This window comes from Lissotriton helveticus, chromosome 1_1 (genome assembly GCF_964261635.1).
Source record: "Lissotriton helveticus chromosome 1_1, aLisHel1.1, whole genome shotgun sequence".
Lineage (NCBI taxonomy): Eukaryota > Metazoa > Chordata > Amphibia > Caudata > Salamandridae > Lissotriton > Lissotriton helveticus.
In genome coordinates this window covers 1,998,450,242-1,998,470,195 of record NC_136057.1, presented here as the reverse complement: position 1 = coordinate 1,998,470,195, position 19,954 = coordinate 1,998,450,242, and the positions used below count along the sequence as shown (strand labels likewise).

The 19,954-nt window shown below is 49.7% G+C and overlaps 1 protein-coding gene across 1 annotated transcript in view; it reads left to right on the top strand.

The window, feature by feature from the left end:
- The window catches only part of SASS6 (SAS-6 centriolar assembly protein), a 208,140-nt gene that overhangs the window by 80,938 nt on the left and 107,248 nt on the right, over window positions 1-19,954 (top strand). The window contains exon 11 of the mRNA XM_078644440.1: window positions 13,250-13,429. Within this exon, the coding sequence (XP_078500566.1) occupies window positions 13,250-13,429 (180 nt within the window). The remainder of the gene's footprint in view (window positions 1-13,249; window positions 13,430-19,954) is intronic.

The following is a 19,954-nucleotide window of genomic DNA, read 5'->3' as shown; positions in this document are numbered from 1 at the left end:
CACCACCTCACCTTCAATCTGCGCAGGAAGCGCTCTACGCTGGTGGGGCTCGAAGACGTCCGAGCTCCCCTCTAGAGGCACCTGTCGCGAAGGGGGCACAGCTGACGATCGCGGTCGCGACGAACTTGCTCTCGCCTCGCGACTCGATAAATCGATCACAGTTCACCACCGGGGGGGGCGGAGAGGCACACAAATCTGGCCACAGTCTTTGGGGGCAATGAGGTACTCGCTGGGCTGGCGCTGTAGGCGCTAGGTCACTTCTCACGTAGCTGACTGGAACGCCAGTCAGACACAACGCCAGCAACCCTTTGCTGCTCTACTGCCTGCGCTACCAGCCACCTCAGGGGTCAACAGGGCAGGTGTCAATCTGGTGTCAAGTCTGGAATCTCTTCTCTAGTCTGAACTAATCTCCATCATCTAAAATGGCCGCCAGGGACTGGGCCTTATATAGCCAGTGCCCTGGGGTACTGGCACGAGCCAGAAGGTTCTAGAACCTTCTCTGGCTGTGACAATGACATGGCACTCTTGAGGGGTATTTAGGACACTCACAGCCACCATACTGGGGTTCTAGAGCAGCCATTTTGTGTACCTGAGGAAAATAAAGGAATTCCTGTCAGAAATGCGCGCCAAACAAAGGGCGCCAAAACCTCAAAAGGCCAGGGTTCATGAAGGCTCCAATGGGAGTCACTTCACATGTGGAAAAAGGGTGTCCACCATTTTAAGTTCATTTACACAGGTTGACAACCCCAGCTTGTAATGCCACAGGTTTGGGCCAGGCGCCTTGTAAATAGGTGCCACAAACCTTGTGAGCAACTGGGCGTCAAGGAACATCTAACCCCATGAAACAACACATAGAAAGTCCTGGTAGACAAATAAAAAGCGACAAATTTTGGGAGGTACAGGGGAACAAAAGAAATCATAGTGGTGAGGGGACTCTCAGAAGCAGACGGGTCTAACACGCGTCCCCCCCAGCTGAAAGTGGGGAGAGCTACCCAACCCCTTGGGAGTCCTCAACACTAAGGCGGAAATACCTGGAGAGACCGTCTGCATTGGCGTGGTCAACTCCGGGCCGGTGTTCCACCCGAAAGTCCATTCCCTGTAGGGAGATAGACCACCTCAACAGTTTGGGATTTTCCCCCTTCATTTGCATGAGCCAACGAAGGGGTCGGTGGTCTGTCTGAACAAGGAAGTGTGAACCAAACAAATATGGTCGCAGCTTCTTCAGTGCCCAGACCACCGCAAAGGCTTCCCGCTCGATGGTACTCCACCTCTGTTCCCGGGGAAGCAGTCTTCGTGACAGAAAGACCACGGGCTGATCCAGACCCTCTTCATTGAGTTGCGATAGCACCGCCCCAATGCCAATGTCGGATGCATCTGTCTGGACAATGAACTCTTTTGAAAAATCTGGAGCCTTCAGGAGTGGAGCTTTACACAATGCTTGTTTCAGAGTGTCGAAGGCTCGCTGGCAAGCCTCCGTCCAAATGACTCTCCTGGGTTGCTTTTTGGCCGTGAGTTCTGTAAGGGGTGCCACGATAGTGCCATACCCCTTCACGAATCGTCTGTAGTAACCTGTGAGGCCCAGGAAGGCTCGGACCTCAGTCTGGGTCTTGGGGGGTTTCCAGGCCATGATTGCCTTAATCTTCGCCTGAAGGGGCTGCACCGTTCCCCGGCCCACCAAGTGTCCTAAGTACACTACCGACCCCTGTCCAATCTGACATTTGCTGGCCTTGATCGTCAAGCCAGCCCGTTCCAGGGTCTGGAGAACGGCTTGCAAGTGCTGCAAGTGATCCTCCCAGCTGCTACTGAAGACAGCTATGTCATCCAAGTAAGCAGCAGAGAATGACTCCATCCCGGTGAGGATCGTGTTCACCAGCCGCTGAAAAGTGGCAGGAGCGTTCTTGAGCCCAAAGGGCATGACGCAAAACTGGTAGTGTCCATCAGGTGTGGAGAAGGCTGACCTTTCCTTGGCTCCATTAGACATGGGAATCTGCCAGTACTCTGCAGTGAGGTCAATGGTACTGAGATATTGGGCAGCTCCCAACCGGTCAATCAATTCATCCGCCCGAGGGATCGGATGAGCATCCGTTTTGGTTACCGAATTTAGTCCTCGGTAGTCCACACACAATCTCAATTCTGGTGTGGTGCCAGGTGGGGCAGCTTTAGGAACTAACACCACCGGGCTAGACCAAGGGCTACTTGAAGGTTCGATGACTCCTAGCTCCAGCATCTTAGCTACTTCGCTTTGGATACTGGCCTTCACCTTGTCAGACAGCCGGTAAGACTTTGACTTCACAGGTGGGCTGTCCCCTGTGTCCACGTCATGGGTACACAAGTGAGTCTTACCCGGGACAAGGGAGAACAGAGGAGCGAATGACCCCAAGACCTGGCGACATTCCTCCTGCTGCTCAGGAGTCAGGGTTGGCGAGAGTTTCACTCCGTCCACTGACCCATCCTTTTCTTGAGACGCAAAAAGGTCGGGGAGAGGCTCCGTGTCCTCTTCCTCCGATCCGTCAGTCACCATAACCAACATGACTTCGGGCCTCTCGTAGTGGGGCTTGAGGCGATTGGCATGTAACACCCGATGCGGATGCCGAGGGGTCTTTACGTCCACCAGATAGGTAGACTTGCCCTTCTTCTCCAATACCTCGTAGGGGCCTGTCCAACGATCCTGGAGGGCACTCAGCTCTCCAGGCTCCATCACCCACACCTTCTGGCCAGGCTCCAACTCCACTGGGTGAGCGTTGTGGTCATACCACGCTTTCATAACTGCCTGACTGGCTTCCAAGTTGTCAGAAGCTTGCTTCCACAACTTAGCCATTTGGCTTCGGAAGGCCAGCATGTAGCTCACCACATCCTGGGGAACTTTCCGGGGAGACTTTTTCCAGGAGTCCCTCACCAGGCTGAGAGGTCCACGTACAGGGTGCCCGTACAAAAGCTCGAAGGGGCTGAAGCCCACTCCCTTTTGCGGCACTTCCCTGTAGGAAAAGAGCAAACAGGGTAGGAGGACGTCCCATTTCCTCCGCAGGCTTTCGGGTAGACTTCTGATCATACCCTTCAAGGTTTGGTTGAACCTTTCCACAAGACCATTGGTCTGTGGGTGATAAGGAGTGGTGAACCTATAAGTCACTCCACACTCCTTCCACATGGCCCGCATATATGCTGACAGGAAGTTGGTCCCCCTGTCGGACACAACTTCCTTGGGGAATCCCACTCGGGTAAAGATCCCCATCAGGGCCTTGGCCACTACTGGTGCGGTAATGGTTCTCAGAGGAATTGCCTCTGGATACCTTGTGGCGTGATCCACCAGGACCAGGATAAACCTGTGACCGGATGATGTAGGTGGATCTAGGGGCCCAGCAATGTCGATGCCCACCCTTTCAAAGGGGGTGCCAACGACGGGAAGTGGTTCCAGGGGAGCCTTCAGCTTCGTCCCTGTTTTTCCACTGGCTTGGCATGACACGCACGACCGACAGTATGTGTCGGACGCCACCCTCATTCGAGGCCAATAAAAGTGGGGGACAAGCCGGGCAAAGGTCTTGTCCTGACCCAAGTGTCCTGCCAAGGGAATCTCATGAGCCAACTCTAATAGGAAGGCTCGGTAACACTGTGGGACTACCAGGGCCCGTGACAATCCGTGCACTGGCGCCCTGGGTTCACTGTAGATGAGACCATCCTCCCAGTAAACACGATAGTTCCCAGACTCGTTACCTGCTGCCTGGGCTTCAGCCTGTTGCCTCAGACCCTCGAGGGTGGGACATTCCCTTTGTCCCTTGCTCAGTTCCTCCCTGGATGGTCCTCAATCAATCAATCAATCAATCAAGGCATTTATAGAGCGCACTACTCACCCGGAGGGTACCAAGGCGCTTGGGGGGGGTACCGCTACTGCTCGAACAGCCAGGTCTTGAGCTTCTTCCTGAAGGAGAGGTGGTCTTGGGTCAGGCGAAGGTCGGGAGGGAGGGTGTTCCAGGTCTTGGCGGCCAGGTAGGAGAAGGACCTTCCTCCTGTTCTCGCTCTTCGGATGCGGGGGACGGCGTCGAGGGCGTGGTTGGTCGATCGGAGGTGGCGTTTGGGAGCGTAGAAGTTGAGGCGGTTGTTGAGGTAGCTCTGGCCTTGGTCGTGTAGGGCTTTGTGTGCGTGGGTGAGGAGACGGAAGATGATTCTCTTGTTGACGGGGAGCCAGTGCAGGTCTCTCAGATGTCCGGAGATGTGGCTGCGTCGGGGGATGTCGAGGATGAGTCTGGCTGAGGCGTTCTGGATCCGCTGGAGTCTCTTCTGGAGCTTGGCGGTGGTTCCGGCGTAGAGGGCGTTGCCGTAGTCCAGTCGGCTGGTGACGAGGGCCTGGGTGACCATCTTCCTGGTCTCGGTGGGGATCCACAGGAAGATCTTCCGTAGCATGCGTAGGATGTTGAAGCATGACGAGGAGACGGCGTTGACTTGTCTGGTCATGGAGAGGGAGGAGTCCAGTATGAAGCCCAGGTTGCGTGCGTGGTCTGTCGGTTTGGGTGCGGTGCCCAGGGCGGGGGGCCACCAGGAGTCGTCCCAGGCGGAGGGCGAGGAACCCAGGATGAGGACATCCGTCTTGTCTGAGTTCAGTTTCAGGCGGCTGGTCGTCATCCACTCGGCTACGTCTTTCATCCCTTCGTGGAGGTTGGTTCTGGCGGCGGCGGGGTCGTTGGTCAGGGAGAGGATCAGCTGGGTGTCGTCGGCGTAGGAGATGATGTTGAGGTTGTGTTGGCGTGCGATGGCCGCAAGGGGGCTCATGTAGACGTTGAAGAGGGTGGGGCTGAGCGAGGAGCCCTGAGGAACGCCGCAGATGACCTCCGTGGCTGCAGAACTGAACGGTGGTAGGCGGACTCTGTGTCCTTCCAGCGAGGAAGGAGATGATCCACTCCAGTGCCTTCTCCTGGATTCCGATGTTGCTGAGGCGCTGCACTAGGGTGCGGTGGCAGACTGTGTCGAACGCCGCGGAGAGGTCTAGGAGGATGAGGGCCGCTGTTTCACCGTTGTCCAGCAGGGCCCGGATGTCATCGGTGACATCCACTCGCCACTCAGCGGGGATAGGCAAGTCCTCCAACGGAACCATGTCCTCCTCCGCGGACTCCGGGTCCACCTCCACAGGTGGCCTATCCGTCTCACGGGGCATGGACATCGAGGCAGGCTCCTCCTGTCCTCGAAATGTTCCCTCATCAGCAGCTGGGTGGGCCATTGTTCCAGGCTCCAACCCACGCGACTTCTCCTCCCGAGCAGCCGCAGACCTGGTACTCACACAGGCCCAATCAGGTGTACCCAGCATCTCAGTATGAGTCCGGTATTCCACCTCCTTCCAAGCATTGTGCTCCATATCATTGCCCAGCAGACAATCGACTGGCACGGCGGGGCTTACGGCAACTCGAAGTGAACCTGCAACCCCTCCCCACTCAAAGGGAACCTCGGCCACAGGATAGTGGCCCATTCTGCCGTCAGCCATCGCGGCTGGATGAAGTACGCCTGGAATCACCTGCTCTGAGGACACCAGATGACTCCTTACCATAGTCATACTGGCTCCTGTATCTCTCAGAGCTTCCCCTCTATGGCCATTGATGGTGACCCATTGCCCATACTTGGTAGTATTTGAGGGCACCTGGATCTTTGGAACCACCTCCCGATCACCCCGGGACACTAAGGTGACACCCGCCCACTCCCCCCCCTTAACTAAGGGCATCTCCTCCCCGAGCGCTACACTAGCGACTCCCGGGGCCTTTCCTCCAGTGGGAGGGGGTGGTCTCTTTGGGCATTTCACGTCTCCCTTATAATGTCCAATACCACCGCACTCATAGCAATGGATAACCCTTGGCTGCTGACTCTGGCCAGGATTAGGGTTCTTCTGCGGGTTAGCCTTAGAAGTGGAGAAGAAACTTTTCCCCTTAAAGGTATTTTGGGGGCCTTTGGAGAACTCCTGCTTCTTGTTATCTCCCCCCTCTTTCTTCTGGGGAGCGCCCTGTCCGGACTTCTGAGAATCTCCTCCCGTCCCCTTCGTGGACACTCGGGTACTTGCCCAAATGTCCGCCTCCTCAGCAAGCTTACGGGGGCAAGTAAGTTTGCTGTCTACCAGGTGTTGCCTCAGCTCGGGAAGACATTTCTCGAGTAGATGTTCCTTGAGTATCAGGTCGTACAACCCTCAATAGTCCTCCACCTCATTACCTTGTACCCACCCATCCAGGGCTTTCTTAGCAAAATCCAGGAAGTCAACCCAATTCTGTGAGCTCAGCTTGTGGCTGCCCCTAAACCTTTGCCGGTATTTCTCGGGGGTCAACCCAAACTTCCTGATGAGCGCCACCTTCATGGCGGGGTAATTAATCTGTTCCTCCCGGTCTAGGGCCAATAGGGCATCCCTACCTGTCGGAGGCATGTACCGGTATAATCCACCACCCCAATGCTTCTCATGGATCCCATGGGCTCTTAAGGAGACCTCATAGGCTGCCAGCCACTTGGCTATGTCGTCTCCAGCGGTATAACTGGCGACTACGTCCTTGGGTAAATGGGGCCTGGGCTCCCTAGCAAATTCCTTTGACTCGACACCCTTCGGAGTGATGTTAGGGGCCTGGAATTCGAGTTCTCGTAGCTTGAACTCGTGTTCCATCCTTTTCCTTTCCATCTCCAGCTTGGACTCATGTTCCAACCTCCTCCCCTCCCTCCTTTCTTCCAACTCCATTTTTGCTATTTCCCACCTTAACAGTCTTTCCTCTCTCCTGTCAGCTAACTCGGTTTCTGACAACCCTCTCGATGACACACTGCTGCCCTCCCGTGAGGTTGCTTTGGGGCTGATTGACATCTCACCCACCCCCGGGGGACATTCCGCAGTCCTATCAATGACAGTACCTCTGTCCGATTCCTCCTCCTCCACCGTTCCCTCCGTGTGTGCTTCCACCCATGCTCGCAGACTAGTACGGAGCTCCTCTCTTTTGGCCCCTCGCCTGACAAACACTCCCCTCTCCTGACAGAAATCCTTGAGCTGTGCCACAGTATAGGTCTCCAGCTCTGACATTTCGAATTCCATCTCGTCAGTGAAAAGTGTGGACCACCACCCCGAAGTAGGTGACCAGGATAAGAACTTTGAGGGTCACTTCCACCCACCTCCAGGAAAGAATTTGGAAAAAATAAAACGTTGAATTGGAGGGCCGCTAGGAGAAAACTCCGGGTGTGTACCTGTGGTGCACACTGAATTATTATGGGGTTCAAAACAAGCACGGCTCGCAATCCCACCCGCTGAGCACCAATTTTATGTTGGACCTGCGATGGGCAAGCCCAGCACAAAGGGGGTAGCTTGGCTCAAGTGACAAGGCAAGTGAAGGCTGTAGTGTTAAGCCGGCTCTGACCCAATAATAACTCCTTGTACATCCACACCAAAAAGAAGGACACCACACCACTGCTGTAGAAAAATACGATTCCTTTATATAAAAGTTCTTTGTTGTAAATAGGGTTGACTGGGAAAGCACATATACATTTCTTTTGGTCATACAGTTCTGGTAATAAATAGTATTAATAAATGGAATAACTTCAGGAATGAGTATCACAATAAATATTAGAATAAATATCAGAATAAATATCAGAATAAATATTGGTTCATTTAAATAAACAACCACATGTTTCTTCTGGTATCGCTGCCACCAATTAAATACTTTAGAATCATTACATCTGCAATACGTTTCAAATGGGAAAGATAACTCTTACAATTTATGCTGTTTTCAATGACCAGGTATACGGCTTCTCTGAGCACAAAATAAGGTTTGGGACTCTTTAATAATCACTCAAGGCGTATGCGCGTATATCTAGAAGGCAAGAAAACACAGTAAATACATCATTTGCACTCGGCGGTCACCGGGATAGGATCTCTGCTTTGCCGGTGAAGTCTATGCGCGCCTACGGGCTTTAGCACCACTTGAGCACAGGCGGCACCAGTTCAAAGTCATTAGACTGACGAACGGGCTGCCGGAGAGGTCACACAACCTTCGCGCACAGTCAAATGAATGCCGGTTCACAGTTCCTTCACAACGCTGCATTCACTATGAGGAAACGGGCCCACCTCACATCGGCTGCAATCAAGATACGATTCAGTCGGGCACAGCACTCCTCTCGTTAGCAACGGGGCTCTCAGGGGCTCCACGGACCTCCCTCCGACTTCCGCATTCAGGGTGGTTCCCGCCCACAGCTACAGCTCCCGGGTCACTGGGGAGTGGCAGAGACGCTAGTCCTGCCCAACGAAGGCCGGCCTTTCCCCGCCCCGGTGCACCACCTCACCTTCAATCTGCGCAGGAAGCGCTCTACGCTGGTGGGGCTCGAAGACGTCCGAGCTCCCCTCTAGAGGCACCTGTCGCGAAGGGGGCACAGCTGACGATCGCGGTCGCGGCGGACTTGCTCTCGCCTCGCGACTCGATAAATCGATCACAGTTCACCACCGGGGGGGCGGAGAGGCACACGAATCTGGCCACAGTCTTTGGGGGCAATGAGGTACTCGCTGGGCAGGCGCTGTAGGCGCTAGGTCACTTCTCACGTAGCTGACTGGAACGCCAGTCAGACACAACGCCAGCAACCCTTTGCTGCTCTACTGCCTGCGCTACCAGCCACCTCAGGGGTCAACAGGGCAGGTGTCAATCTGGTGTCAAGTCTGGAATCTCTTCTCTAGTCTGAACTAATCTCCATCATCTAAAATGGCCGCCAGGGACTGGGCCTTATATAGCCAGTGCCCTGGGGTACTGGCACGAGCCAGAAGGTTCTAGAACCTTCTCTGACTGTGACAATGACATGGCACTCTTGAGGGGTATTTAGGACACTCACAGCCACCGTACTGGGGTTCTAGAGCAGCCATTTTGTGTACCTGAGGAAAATAAAGGAATTCCTGTCAGAAATGCGCGCCAAACAAAGGGCGCCAAAACCTCAAAAGGCCAGGGTTCATGAAGGCTCCAATGGGAGTCACTTCACATGAGGAAAAAGGGTGTCCACCATTTTAAGTTCATTTACACAGGTTGACAACCCCAGCTTGTAATGCCACAGGTTTGGGCCAGGCGCCTTGTAAATAGGTGCCACAAACCTTGTGAGCAACTGGGCGTCAAGGAACATCTAACCCCATGAAACAACACATAAGTCCTGGTAGACAAATAAAAAGCGACAAATTTTGGGAGGTACAGGGGAACAAAAGAAATCATAGTGGTGAGGGGACTCTCCGAAGCAGACGGGTCTAACACCCGGTCTCTAAAGTTAAGCAGTGGCAGTATCACAGGCCGAGGCATGACCCCAACCGGGGACCTGGAAGCCAGGAACGGTGTGCCCTTCAATGATTAATAGCTGTGAAAGCTTCCAAAGGCAGGAACAGAACCATTCCTGTAGCGTCTCAGCCAGGCTTAAGGACTCGGGAAGACCTACAAGTCGGAGGTTGTCACGCCTCAAGTGGTTTTCAGCATCTTCCGCCCTTTCGGTGAGGGTGGCCACCTAGGTGGATAATTTCAATACATGATGCTTGAGAGTAGCGACTTCATCTTCAACCATGAAGATCCGCGTCTCTGCTTCGGTCACTCTACTACTTAGTGTAGCTCTCTTCACGCAGCAGAGAGAAGTCCACTCGGAGACCATCAACTTTGGACTTCACAGCCTCTCTCGAGTCTTGGACTGCCTTAAGGATCATTCCTAAGTCTGCTGCAGAGGGCTGCTCAGACAGGGTCTCAGAGCCCCCTGCATTCTCTGTAGCATCAGGTGGGGGACTGTTTACCGGTTCCTTTTAGTCAGTCCCTTTTGGTCAGGCCAGGTGGGCGGAGAGGCTTCCCGCGACCCCTCATTCGAGTCCAGTGGCCCAGCTGCACACAGAAGAGTGGCCTAGGTGAAACTGGCCCACTTGCCACACAGGCACCATGAGCAGCCAGCCCGCAGCTGGCGCAGACTCCTCCAAGTATGGATCCACCCCTGGATGCAGCAGCGCAGGTCTTGCAACAGATCCCAGTACACAGTTATTCACCAATCCATAGGTACCGTAGGGCTGGACACTAGCAATGTGTGAGGCAGGAAACCGATCAGACAGGGGGCAGGATAGATATGGCAGCCAGGGGGCCCGGGAGACCTGGGTATCCCTGCATGTCAGTGTAGGTCATTTGTGACCAGACGTCCAACAGCGTATCCATCTCCGTGGATGTCGGAGCCCTTGAGTAACTGTGTCACCTCTCGAGATAAGACCTCAGCCACACAGTATGGGCATCTGGCCATCCGTGATAGAGTTCCCGGGTGCAAGGAGGAAAGGGGGTGTTTGAGAGTAACAGGAGAGGTGGGCAACAATCAACCCCCTCCCCCTTCCAATGATTGATTCAAGTACAGAGTGGCCACAGCCGATCCGGCCCGAGCACCAAGGTGCAAATTAAGCACCACACAAGTCTACTGCATTACTGCCACTAGTGCATTCCACTGCATTCACCTCGGGCCACAAGTCCACCAGTCCGTGGTGCCTCGGGACCTAATACCACATGAATTCGCAATTGCTACCCGAGTGCAGCGGGGCTAAGGAGGCAGGTCCCTGTAAAGTCCCTAACCAAGATCCCGCAGTACTCATCAGCAGGAACAGAGGTTCAGGCTGTACCCGTCTGCCGTTGTCGGCTTCGGGCCCTTCAGTACCAGGCCCACCAAACAGTTGTTTTGAGAGATTGTAGCAGGAGTCTTGCTCTGGCATGAATTTTGTGTATTTGTGAATCATATCTAAGCTATTTTTACTTATGTTTAATGTATTTATTTCCTTTCTGTTGTATGTACTTTTATTTAAGATGCTGCTGTATTTATGAATTAGTTCTCTTTTTGATAATACCTATTAAAAAAAAAAGCGTTTTTTCATGGCTAGTTCATTTTCGGCTCACATCCTTAGATTACCTTGTAAGACCTGTATGCGTCCACTCTCAGTTCGTAGTGGAACAGCCAAAGTATCTTTCTCAGGTTTATACCATGAGCCTCATCACTTGTAGCTACATTTTGTATATCCACAAATACTCAACTATATATATCTTACAGCCTATGCTATCATGTTTCTCTGGATACGGAATAAAGCTCTCTTCATGCTATGTTGCCTCCACTTTTCTCAGATTTTTTTTAAAGACGGTCTCCATTAGCTTCTTAAGATGCAAAAACATAGATAAGTATATTCCAAAATGGAAAGAATGACTTTTGCTGACAAGTAAAGTGAGTATTTTCTTGCAGTAAGACACAGCTTGACAAGCATTGGCAAAGCCAATAGGGCTTGTATATGTGAGAGTTATTGCCTTTGCAAATGTTTTCTACCTATGTTGTACAGCAGAGCAGCATGGCTGAAAGCAAATACAAAGTGCTAGACTCTGTCAGCTCTGGTTGGGCGCATTATAGCGCATTCTTTTTTTAAAAAAACGTTCATCCTTGCTGCACAGCATTCCCGCTAAAACATTGACAAAGCCAATAACTCTTGCCTAGGTGCAGCCTATTGGCTTTGCCAGTGCTTGACAGGAGGGAGAGGGTGAGGGAGGAAAGGCAAGCTAACAAGTAACACAGAAGGCAGTGGAGGAAGCGAAAAATCAATATGACTCGACTAGTGGTAACCCCCATAATAGCACTTTATGGTACGGAAGGTAGGAGCGAAGTGAACGAGTGGAGAGAAAGTAACATGGATGGCATAGAGGATGGGGGTAAACTTACATGGAGAAAGGGCAGAGAGGGTGGGGACAAAGGAAAATGTCTGGCGGGCAGCGAGAACAGATTTAAAGCCAAGCAAAATGATGCTGGGAGGCAGAAGCAACAATGCGGACAAGCATAAACTCTCTTATGGAGTGCTGCAACTAAAATAAAGTAGCCCCTAAAGCACAAGCAGTGGAAGGACACTGGGCAAGGAATCAATACTTGGGCAAGCTCCAGGGGAGGAACAGACACACGAAGAGGAAGTGAATCCCTCATGCGCTGACCAAAAAAGCAAGGAAATGAGTGACGAGATAACCAACCACTGGTAAGCAATCGATGGGCTCTAAGCCCCATTTTAGTAAAAAAAAAAAAAAGGTCTCGCCAGTGACCGCGCATGCGCTGTCTCAGACAAGACCTAAACATGCACTTGGGAGCAGAATATTGTGATTTTTTAAGACTTAAATGTACAACTATATAACTAATTAATAATACTACATATACATAGTTCCATTGTTCTCAATTTGTTTTTGTATTTTATAAGAACCATAAAAATCCAATTTCTGCAGTTACCATGCCTCCAAACCTAGTATGCAATATCAAGAAAGAAGTAGATAAACAAAAACAGCATTATTTAATCATCACTTGATGATAAGCTTCAACATTTTCAAAATGCCTCAGACCTCCTGAAAACCATCTGAGCTTTCAAATTAGTAGACTTTTTAAACTAATTCTTGACATTGGAGTGGTCAAAAGATTTAAGTAGTTTTAACTACCTTAGGCCATGACTACATAAAGTACTCAGCACCTAGCAATGTCAGAGTGCAATAATTAAGTTTTATGTTGCTTGTGGTCTGGAAAAGTTTAATTTCAACCTTGAATTAAGTTTTCTTTCTGCATCTTTGTGTTTTATTTCTTTTACATTCACTTTCTCTTTTTACATTTTCCATGCTATTTTTCTAATGATACACTTAAGTTAATTAAAAAGATTGTGATAGAGAAACAACATGATTCTGCCCACTGTGTCTCGTAATTAATGGGGACTGCTTTACAGCTAGTACTTCTGGTCTTCATAAACATTTTACAACTGAGATTTGTGAAAGCTACCATAGGTTATATGACCTAATTAAAAATTGAACCGCATTCTGAGTCTAGTAATGCTCCACCAGGATTTGATTAGCCTGTTTAAGTTTTCAAGTGTGTTATCAATGTTTTTTCCACATCACATAAAACGTGCTGGTTTTCGGGGATAAAATAATTTGAAAAAAGGAAATCCAAATAAATTCTCTGCGATATGGGCAAACGGGGGATTCCAAAATTTCCCAAAGTAGTAGTATGATTTGAAATGATTAAGTTCTTCTAAAGTAGCAAAGATGGTGACCATTCTTTGCAGTTAGTTTTCATTTATTTAAAAATGTTTCTATGGTATTCAGATGTAACAAGAAGTGTTTCTATTGTGGAAACTGCACTGAAAAATGAAGTGATCAGTATTATGTTCAAAAACATTGTTCTGGATGAATGTTTTAGTTGCCATTCGATTTCTTTGTGTGTGTGTGTGTGGGTGGATGGGACTCACTCACTTGTTCATTATGTTTTATAGGCCAACGAAATCATTAAGAAATTGCAAGGAGAAATGAAAACACTTGTGGGAAAATTGAAGTTAAAGAACACTGTGACGGTTCAACAAGAAAAGCTGTTGACTGAAAAAGAACAGCAAATCCAGTATGAGCAAAAAGTACTTCAGGACACTAGGCAATCACTTCAACTAAAAGAAGATGAGGTAAAGTATAACATTTTCTTTTTCCTAGGTGTTGAGTACCATGTGGAAACAAGCATTGAAAATGCAATAGGTCTCGCAATAGAAGAGTTTGACCTTTTTTGTTTTGCAAATGGATGAGTGGCGTTGCGTGGATGAGTGGCGTTGCGTGGATGAGTGGCGTTGCGTGGATGAGTGGCGTTGCGTGGATGAGTGGCGTAGCGTGTGTGAGTGGCGTAGCGTGTGTGAGTGGCGTAGCGTGTGTGAGTGCCGTTGCGTGTGTGAGTGGCGTTGCGTGTGTGAGTGGCGTTGCGTGTGTGAGTGGCGTTGCGTGTGTGAGTGGCGTTGCGTGTGTGAGTGGCGTTGCGTGTGTGAGTGGCGTTGCGTGTGTGAGTGGCGTTGCGTGTGTGAGTGGCGTTGCGGGTGTGAGTGGCGTTGCGTGGGTGAGTGGGGTTGCGTGGATGAGTGGGGTTGGAATGCAATAGGTCTCGCATTAGAAAAGTTGTAGTTATTGGTCTAGTAAATGACATATTATTTATTTTTTGGTTGTTAAAATTGCTAAATTGATGGCTTTGTCATTTACAATGCCAATAGTTATAACTTTCGCGAATGTGACACCTATAGCATTTGGAATGCAACATGTTTTGTATTTACGTGACTTATATGGCAGCTCTGGTCGTTATGCCACATCTCTAGAGAGCAGGAGAGTGCAGCAGGGGAGAGGGTGAGTGAGGTTGAGGTGTTGAGGGTGAGTGAGGGTGAGGGTGATGAGGGTGAGGTGTGGAGGGTGAGTGAGGGTGATGAGGGTGAGGGTGAGTGAGGGTGAGTGAGGGTGATGAGGGTGAGGGTGAGGTGTTGAGGGTGAGGGTGAGTGAGGGTGAAGGTGAGTGAGGGTGAGTGAGGGTGAGGGTGAGGTGTTGAGGGTGAGTGAGGGTGAGGGATTATTGAGGGTGAGTGAGGGTGAGGGCTTGAGGATGAGGAGTTGAGGGTGAGTGAGGGTGAGTGAGGGTGAGTGAGGGTGAGTGAGGTTGAGGTGTTGAGGGTGAGTGAGGGTGAGGAGTTGAGGGTGAGTGAGGGTGAGGGTGATGAGGGTGAGGTGTGGAGGGTGAGTAAGGGTGATGAGGGTGAGGGTGAGTGAGGGTGATGAGGGTGAGGGTGATGAGGGTGAGGGTGAGGTGTTGAGGGTGAGGGTGAGTGAGGGTGAAGGTGAGTGAGGGTGAGGGTGAGGTGTTGAGGGTGAGTGAGGGTGAGGGTGAGGGATTATTGAGGGTGAGTGAGGGTGAGGGTGAGGGTGAGTGAGGCTGTGGGGTTGAGGGTGAGTGAGGGTGAGGTGTTGAGGGTGAGTGAGGGTGAGGGTGAGTGACGGTGAGGCGGTGAGGGTGAGGAGTTGAGGGTGAGTGAGGGTGAGGTGTTGAGGGTGAGTGAGGGTGAGTGAGGGTGAGTGAGGGTGAGTGAGGGTGAGTGAGGGTGAGTGAGGGGTTGAGGGTGAGGAGTTGAGGGTGAGGTGTTGAGGGTGAGTGAGGGTAAGGGTGAGTGAGGGTGAAGGTGAGTGAGGGTGAGCGGTTGATGGTGAGTGAGGGTGAGGGTGAGTGAGGGTGAGGGTGAGTGAGGGTGAGTGTGAGGGGTTGAGGATGAGGTGTTGAGGGTGAGTGAGGGTGAGGGTGAGTGAGGGTGTGGATGTCTGTTGCTTGTGGATGTCTGTTGCTTGTGGATGTCTGTTGCTTGTGGATGTCTGATGCTTGTGGATGTCTGATGCTTGTGGATGTCTGATGCTTGTGAATGTCTGATGCTTGTGGATGTCTGATGCTTGTGAATGTCTGATGCTTGTGGATGTCTGATGCTTGTGGATGTCTGATGCTAAGCATGTCTGATGCTTGTGGATGTCTGATGCTAAGCATGTCTGATGCTTGTGGATGTCTGATGCTTGTGGATGTCTGATGCTTGTGGATGTCTGATGCTTGTGGATGTCTGATGCTTGTGGATGTCTGATGCTTGTGGATGTCTGATGCTTGTGGATGTCTGCCGCTTGTGGATGTCTGCCGCTTGTGGATGCCTGCCGCTTGTGGATGCCTGATGCTTGTGGATGTCTGCTGCTTGTGATGCTTGTGGATGTCTGATGCTTGTGATGCTTGTGGATGTCTGATGCTTGTGATGCTTGTGGATGTCTGATGCTTGTGGATGTCTGATGCTTGTGGATGTCTGATGCTTGTGGATGTCTGATGCTTGTGGATGTCTGATGCTTGTGGATGTCTGATGCTTGTGGATGTCTGCTGCTTGTGATGCTTGTGGATGTCTGATGCTTGTGGATGTCTGTTGCTTGTGGATGTCTGATGCTAAGCATGTCTGATGCTTGTGGATGTCTGATGCTAAGCATGTCTGATGCTTGTGGATGTCTGATGCTAAGCATGTCTAATGCTTGTGGATGTCTGATGCTTGTGGATGTCTGATGCTTGTGGATGTCTGATGCTTGTGGATGTCTGATGCTTGTGGATGTCTGATGCTTGTGGATGTCTGATGCTTGTGATGCTTGTGGATGTCTGATGCTTGTGGATGTGTGATGCTTGTGGATGTGTGATGCTTGTGGATGTCTGATGCTTGTGGATGTCTGATGCTTGTGGATGTCTGATGCTTGTGGATGTCTGATGCTTGTGGATGTCTGATGCTTGTGGATGTCTGATGCTTGTGATGCTTGTGGATGTCTGATGCTTGTGATGCTTGTGGATGTCTGATGCTTGTGATGCTTGTGGATGTCTGATGCTTGTGATGCTTGTGGATGTCTGATGCTTGTGATGCTTGTGGATGTCTGATGGATGTCTGATGCTTGTGGATGTCTGATGCTTGTGGATGTCTGATGCTTGTGGATGTCTGATGCTTGTGGATGTCTGATGCTTGTGGATGTCTGATGCTTGTGGATGTCTGATGCTTGTGGATGTCTGATGCTTGTGGATGTCTGATGCTTGTGATGCTTGTGGATGTCTGATGCTTGTGTTGCTTGTGGATGTCTGATGCTTGTGGATGTCTGATGCTTGTGGATGTCTGATGCTTGTGATGCTTGTGGATGTCTGATGCTTGTGGATGTCTGTTGCTTGTGATGCTTGTGGATGTCTGATGCTTGTGGATGTCTGATGCTTGTGGATGTCTGATGCTTGTGGATGTCTGATGCTAAGCATGTCTGATGCTAAGCATGTCTGATGCTTGTGGATGTCTGATGCTTGTGGATGTCTGATGCTTGTGGATGTCTGATGCTTGTGGATGTCTGATGCTTGTGGATGTCTGATGCTTGTGGATGTCTGATGCTTGTGGATGCCTGATGCTTGTGGATGTCTGCTGCTTGTGATGCTTGTGGATGTCTGATGCTTGTGGATGTCTGATGCTTGTGAATGTCTGATGCTTGTGGATGTCTGATGCTTGTGAATGTCTGATGCTTGTGGATGTCTGATGCTAAGCATGTCTGATGCTTGTGGATGTCTGATGCTAAGCATGTCTGATGCTTGTGGATGTCTGATGCTTGTGGATGTCTGATGCTTGTGGATGTCTGATGCTTGTGGATGTCTGATGCTTGTGGATGTCTGATGCTTGTGGATGTCTGATGCTTGTGGATGTCTGATGCTTGTGATGCTTGTGGATGTCTGATGCTTGTGATGCTTGTGGATGTCTGATGCTTGTGGATGTCTGATGCTTGTGGATGTCTGATGCTTGTGGATGACTGATGCTTGTGATGCTTGTGGATGTCTGATGCTTGTGATGCTTGTGGATGTCTGATGCTTGTGGATGTCTGATGCTGGTGGATGTCTGATGCTTGTGATGCTTGTGGATGTCTGATGCTTGTGGATGTCTGATGCTTGTGGATGTCTGATGCTTGTGGATGTCTGATGCTTGTGGATGTCTGATGCTTGTGGATGTCTGATGCTTGTGGATGTCTGATGCTAAGCATGTCTGATGCTAAGCATGTCTGATGCTAAGCATGTCTGATGCTTGTGGATGTCTGATGCTAAGCATGTCTGATGCTTGTGGATGTCTGATGCTTGTGGATGTCTGTTGCTTGTGGATGTCTGATGCTTGTGGATGTCTGATGCTTGTGGATGTCTGATGCTTGTGGATGTCTGATGCTTGTGATGCTTGTGGATGTCTGATGCTTGTGATGCTTGTGGATGTCTGATGCTTGTGATGCTTGTGGATGTCTGATGCTTGTGGATGTCTGCTGCTTGTGATGCTTGTGGATGTCTGATGCTTGTGGATGTCTGTTGCTTGTGGATGTCTGCTGCTTGTGATGCTTGTGGATGTCTGTTGCTTGTGGATGTCTGCTGCTTGTGATGCTTGTGGATGTCTGTTGCTTGTGGATGTCTGCTGCTTGTGATGCTTGTGGATGTCTGACGCTTGTGGATGCCTGACGCTTGTGGATGCCTGACGCTTGTGGATGCCTGACGCTTGTGGATGCCTGACGCTTGTGGATGTCTGCTGCTTGTGATGCTTGTGGATGTCTGATGTTTGTGGATGTCTGTTGCTTGTGGATGTTTGATGCATATGGATGCTTGATGCAGATTGCATGTCTGCTGGGGTGACAGCGTCAGTACAAGTCAAGCTCTAAGTTGGTGTGTGCTGGGACGGGCAGTGTCAGAACTGGTTGCCTCGGGGAAAAATACAAGTTCTCCCTGTAAATAAAGAAAGAGGAGGTGAGAAAGGAGGGTCCGGCTTGGAGCTGGGAAAGAGGCTGAAAGGGAGGGGAGAATGCATGGAGCGCATTCCAATGAAGTCTGTTGCGAGGCGTGGGGGGTGGGGGAGGGGAGCAGGCATATGGTGTGTGTGAGCAGCCTTTGATGTGCGAGAGAGTGGCCGTGAAAGAAGTAAACAGCAGGCATGTAATTAGGGGGGAGGAGAAGTCGCGCTGGGGTGAATACCCGAGGCCAAGCTGCCCGCGGGAGGGAGGCTGAGGGAAAATACATGCAAGGCAGGCGGCTGGGGGCATGTGCACGCGCTTTTTCACGGGCACTGCAAGGAATCGCCACGATTCCTTGCAAGTTGGTTAAAGACTGTTTAAGCCCCCATAGTCTCGCAAGCTCGATGCGCATGCGCATCGACAGGCGAGACCTAAAAAACCTTCAAATCCATAATCTCGGAAATACTTTACCTGCTATTTAGAAGAATATTGTTTTTTCCTTAAAAGTAAAAAACTTTCCCCCCGAATTTTGCAGAAGTCCAAGCTTTGGTGGTCCGCTTTTTACCTTGCTTGTTTCTTTTTCCAAGCTACTAGCAGGTAGCAGATTCTTATGGATATTGGTGTTGCGGCTGTCTCAGGAAATCTGTCTTAGAGACCAAGGCTTCCCTTCATAAGTTGTGCAACCACTTTTGGGAAGAAACTGGCAGTTTTCCGGCTGCAAATTTGTATGTACTTTCTTGAAGTACATTAGAGTAATAATCACATATAAAATTACTCAGTTGGTTAATGGAGGAACATAGTTTTAGATCTAAAATTCTCTGAACTATGCATAAGGCGATATATATGTGTGTGTATGTATATATATATATATATATATATATATATATATATATATATATATATATATATTATATATTATATATGCTTTTTTTTCACCCATTTCTTTAATTCTTTTTCTTTAAGCAAATAATCACTCACCGTAAATAATGGTATTTACCAGTACGAGGATACCACATCAGTTTAGACATAGAATTGCTTTTCCTTCTTTGATGTTTTTCACAGTACATCTCTGTTACACAGCTAAAATATTCGTGGAAAATTAGACAGAGGGAATCTGTACCACCTCTCCCTCATACATTCAATCTACATAGGTGTACTGGGTCATTATCCTTGTGGCCACTATCAAGATTGCCCTTGTGATATGTTGTTAAATTAATTACGCTACATGGTTTAGGTTACATATCTCACACAATTTCCCCAAATCTTCTGGGGATTTATGTGGGCATCCCCTGCACATTTCTTTTTCCACCACTATACACTAGTCCACATTCAAAACCCAATTCTCTCATTTTCAAACCCTGAAACCGTGATGTGTTTCATGTGGCCACTGTAAGTTCTAAGATACACAACAAGCGCTTATCTTTAGGTGACAGATGTTCACCCCATAAAGCCAAGCCTTTTTTTTCATTCCATTTTTTGCAGGTGGTGATTTCATTTAGTTTAATTTCAATTTTCATCCAGTAGTCCACGATCCTAGGGCAATCCCACCACATATGAATATAAGTTGTTGTAGGTCTTATTGAGAGTATTCCTTTGCCCCGAGTTACTACCTCCTGTTGAATGTATGATGTGGAATTTTGACTTGTACTAGCCAAAACCTTGCCCTGATTGCTACTTCGAAGGGAGCCACTTTGCCTCTTCCCATTATTCATCTTCCAGCTACCCTATGTCCTTTTCCCATTTTTCTTTAACCAGTGTCAGTAAATCCGGTGAGTTGTTTTGTCAGAGTTGTATATCGGTGATGAGGGTTTCTTCTGGTATGGTTCTGTCAGGACCACGTTTGCAATTGGAGTTATATCCTGTATCTTCTATGTTGATATTGTCTGCACCCT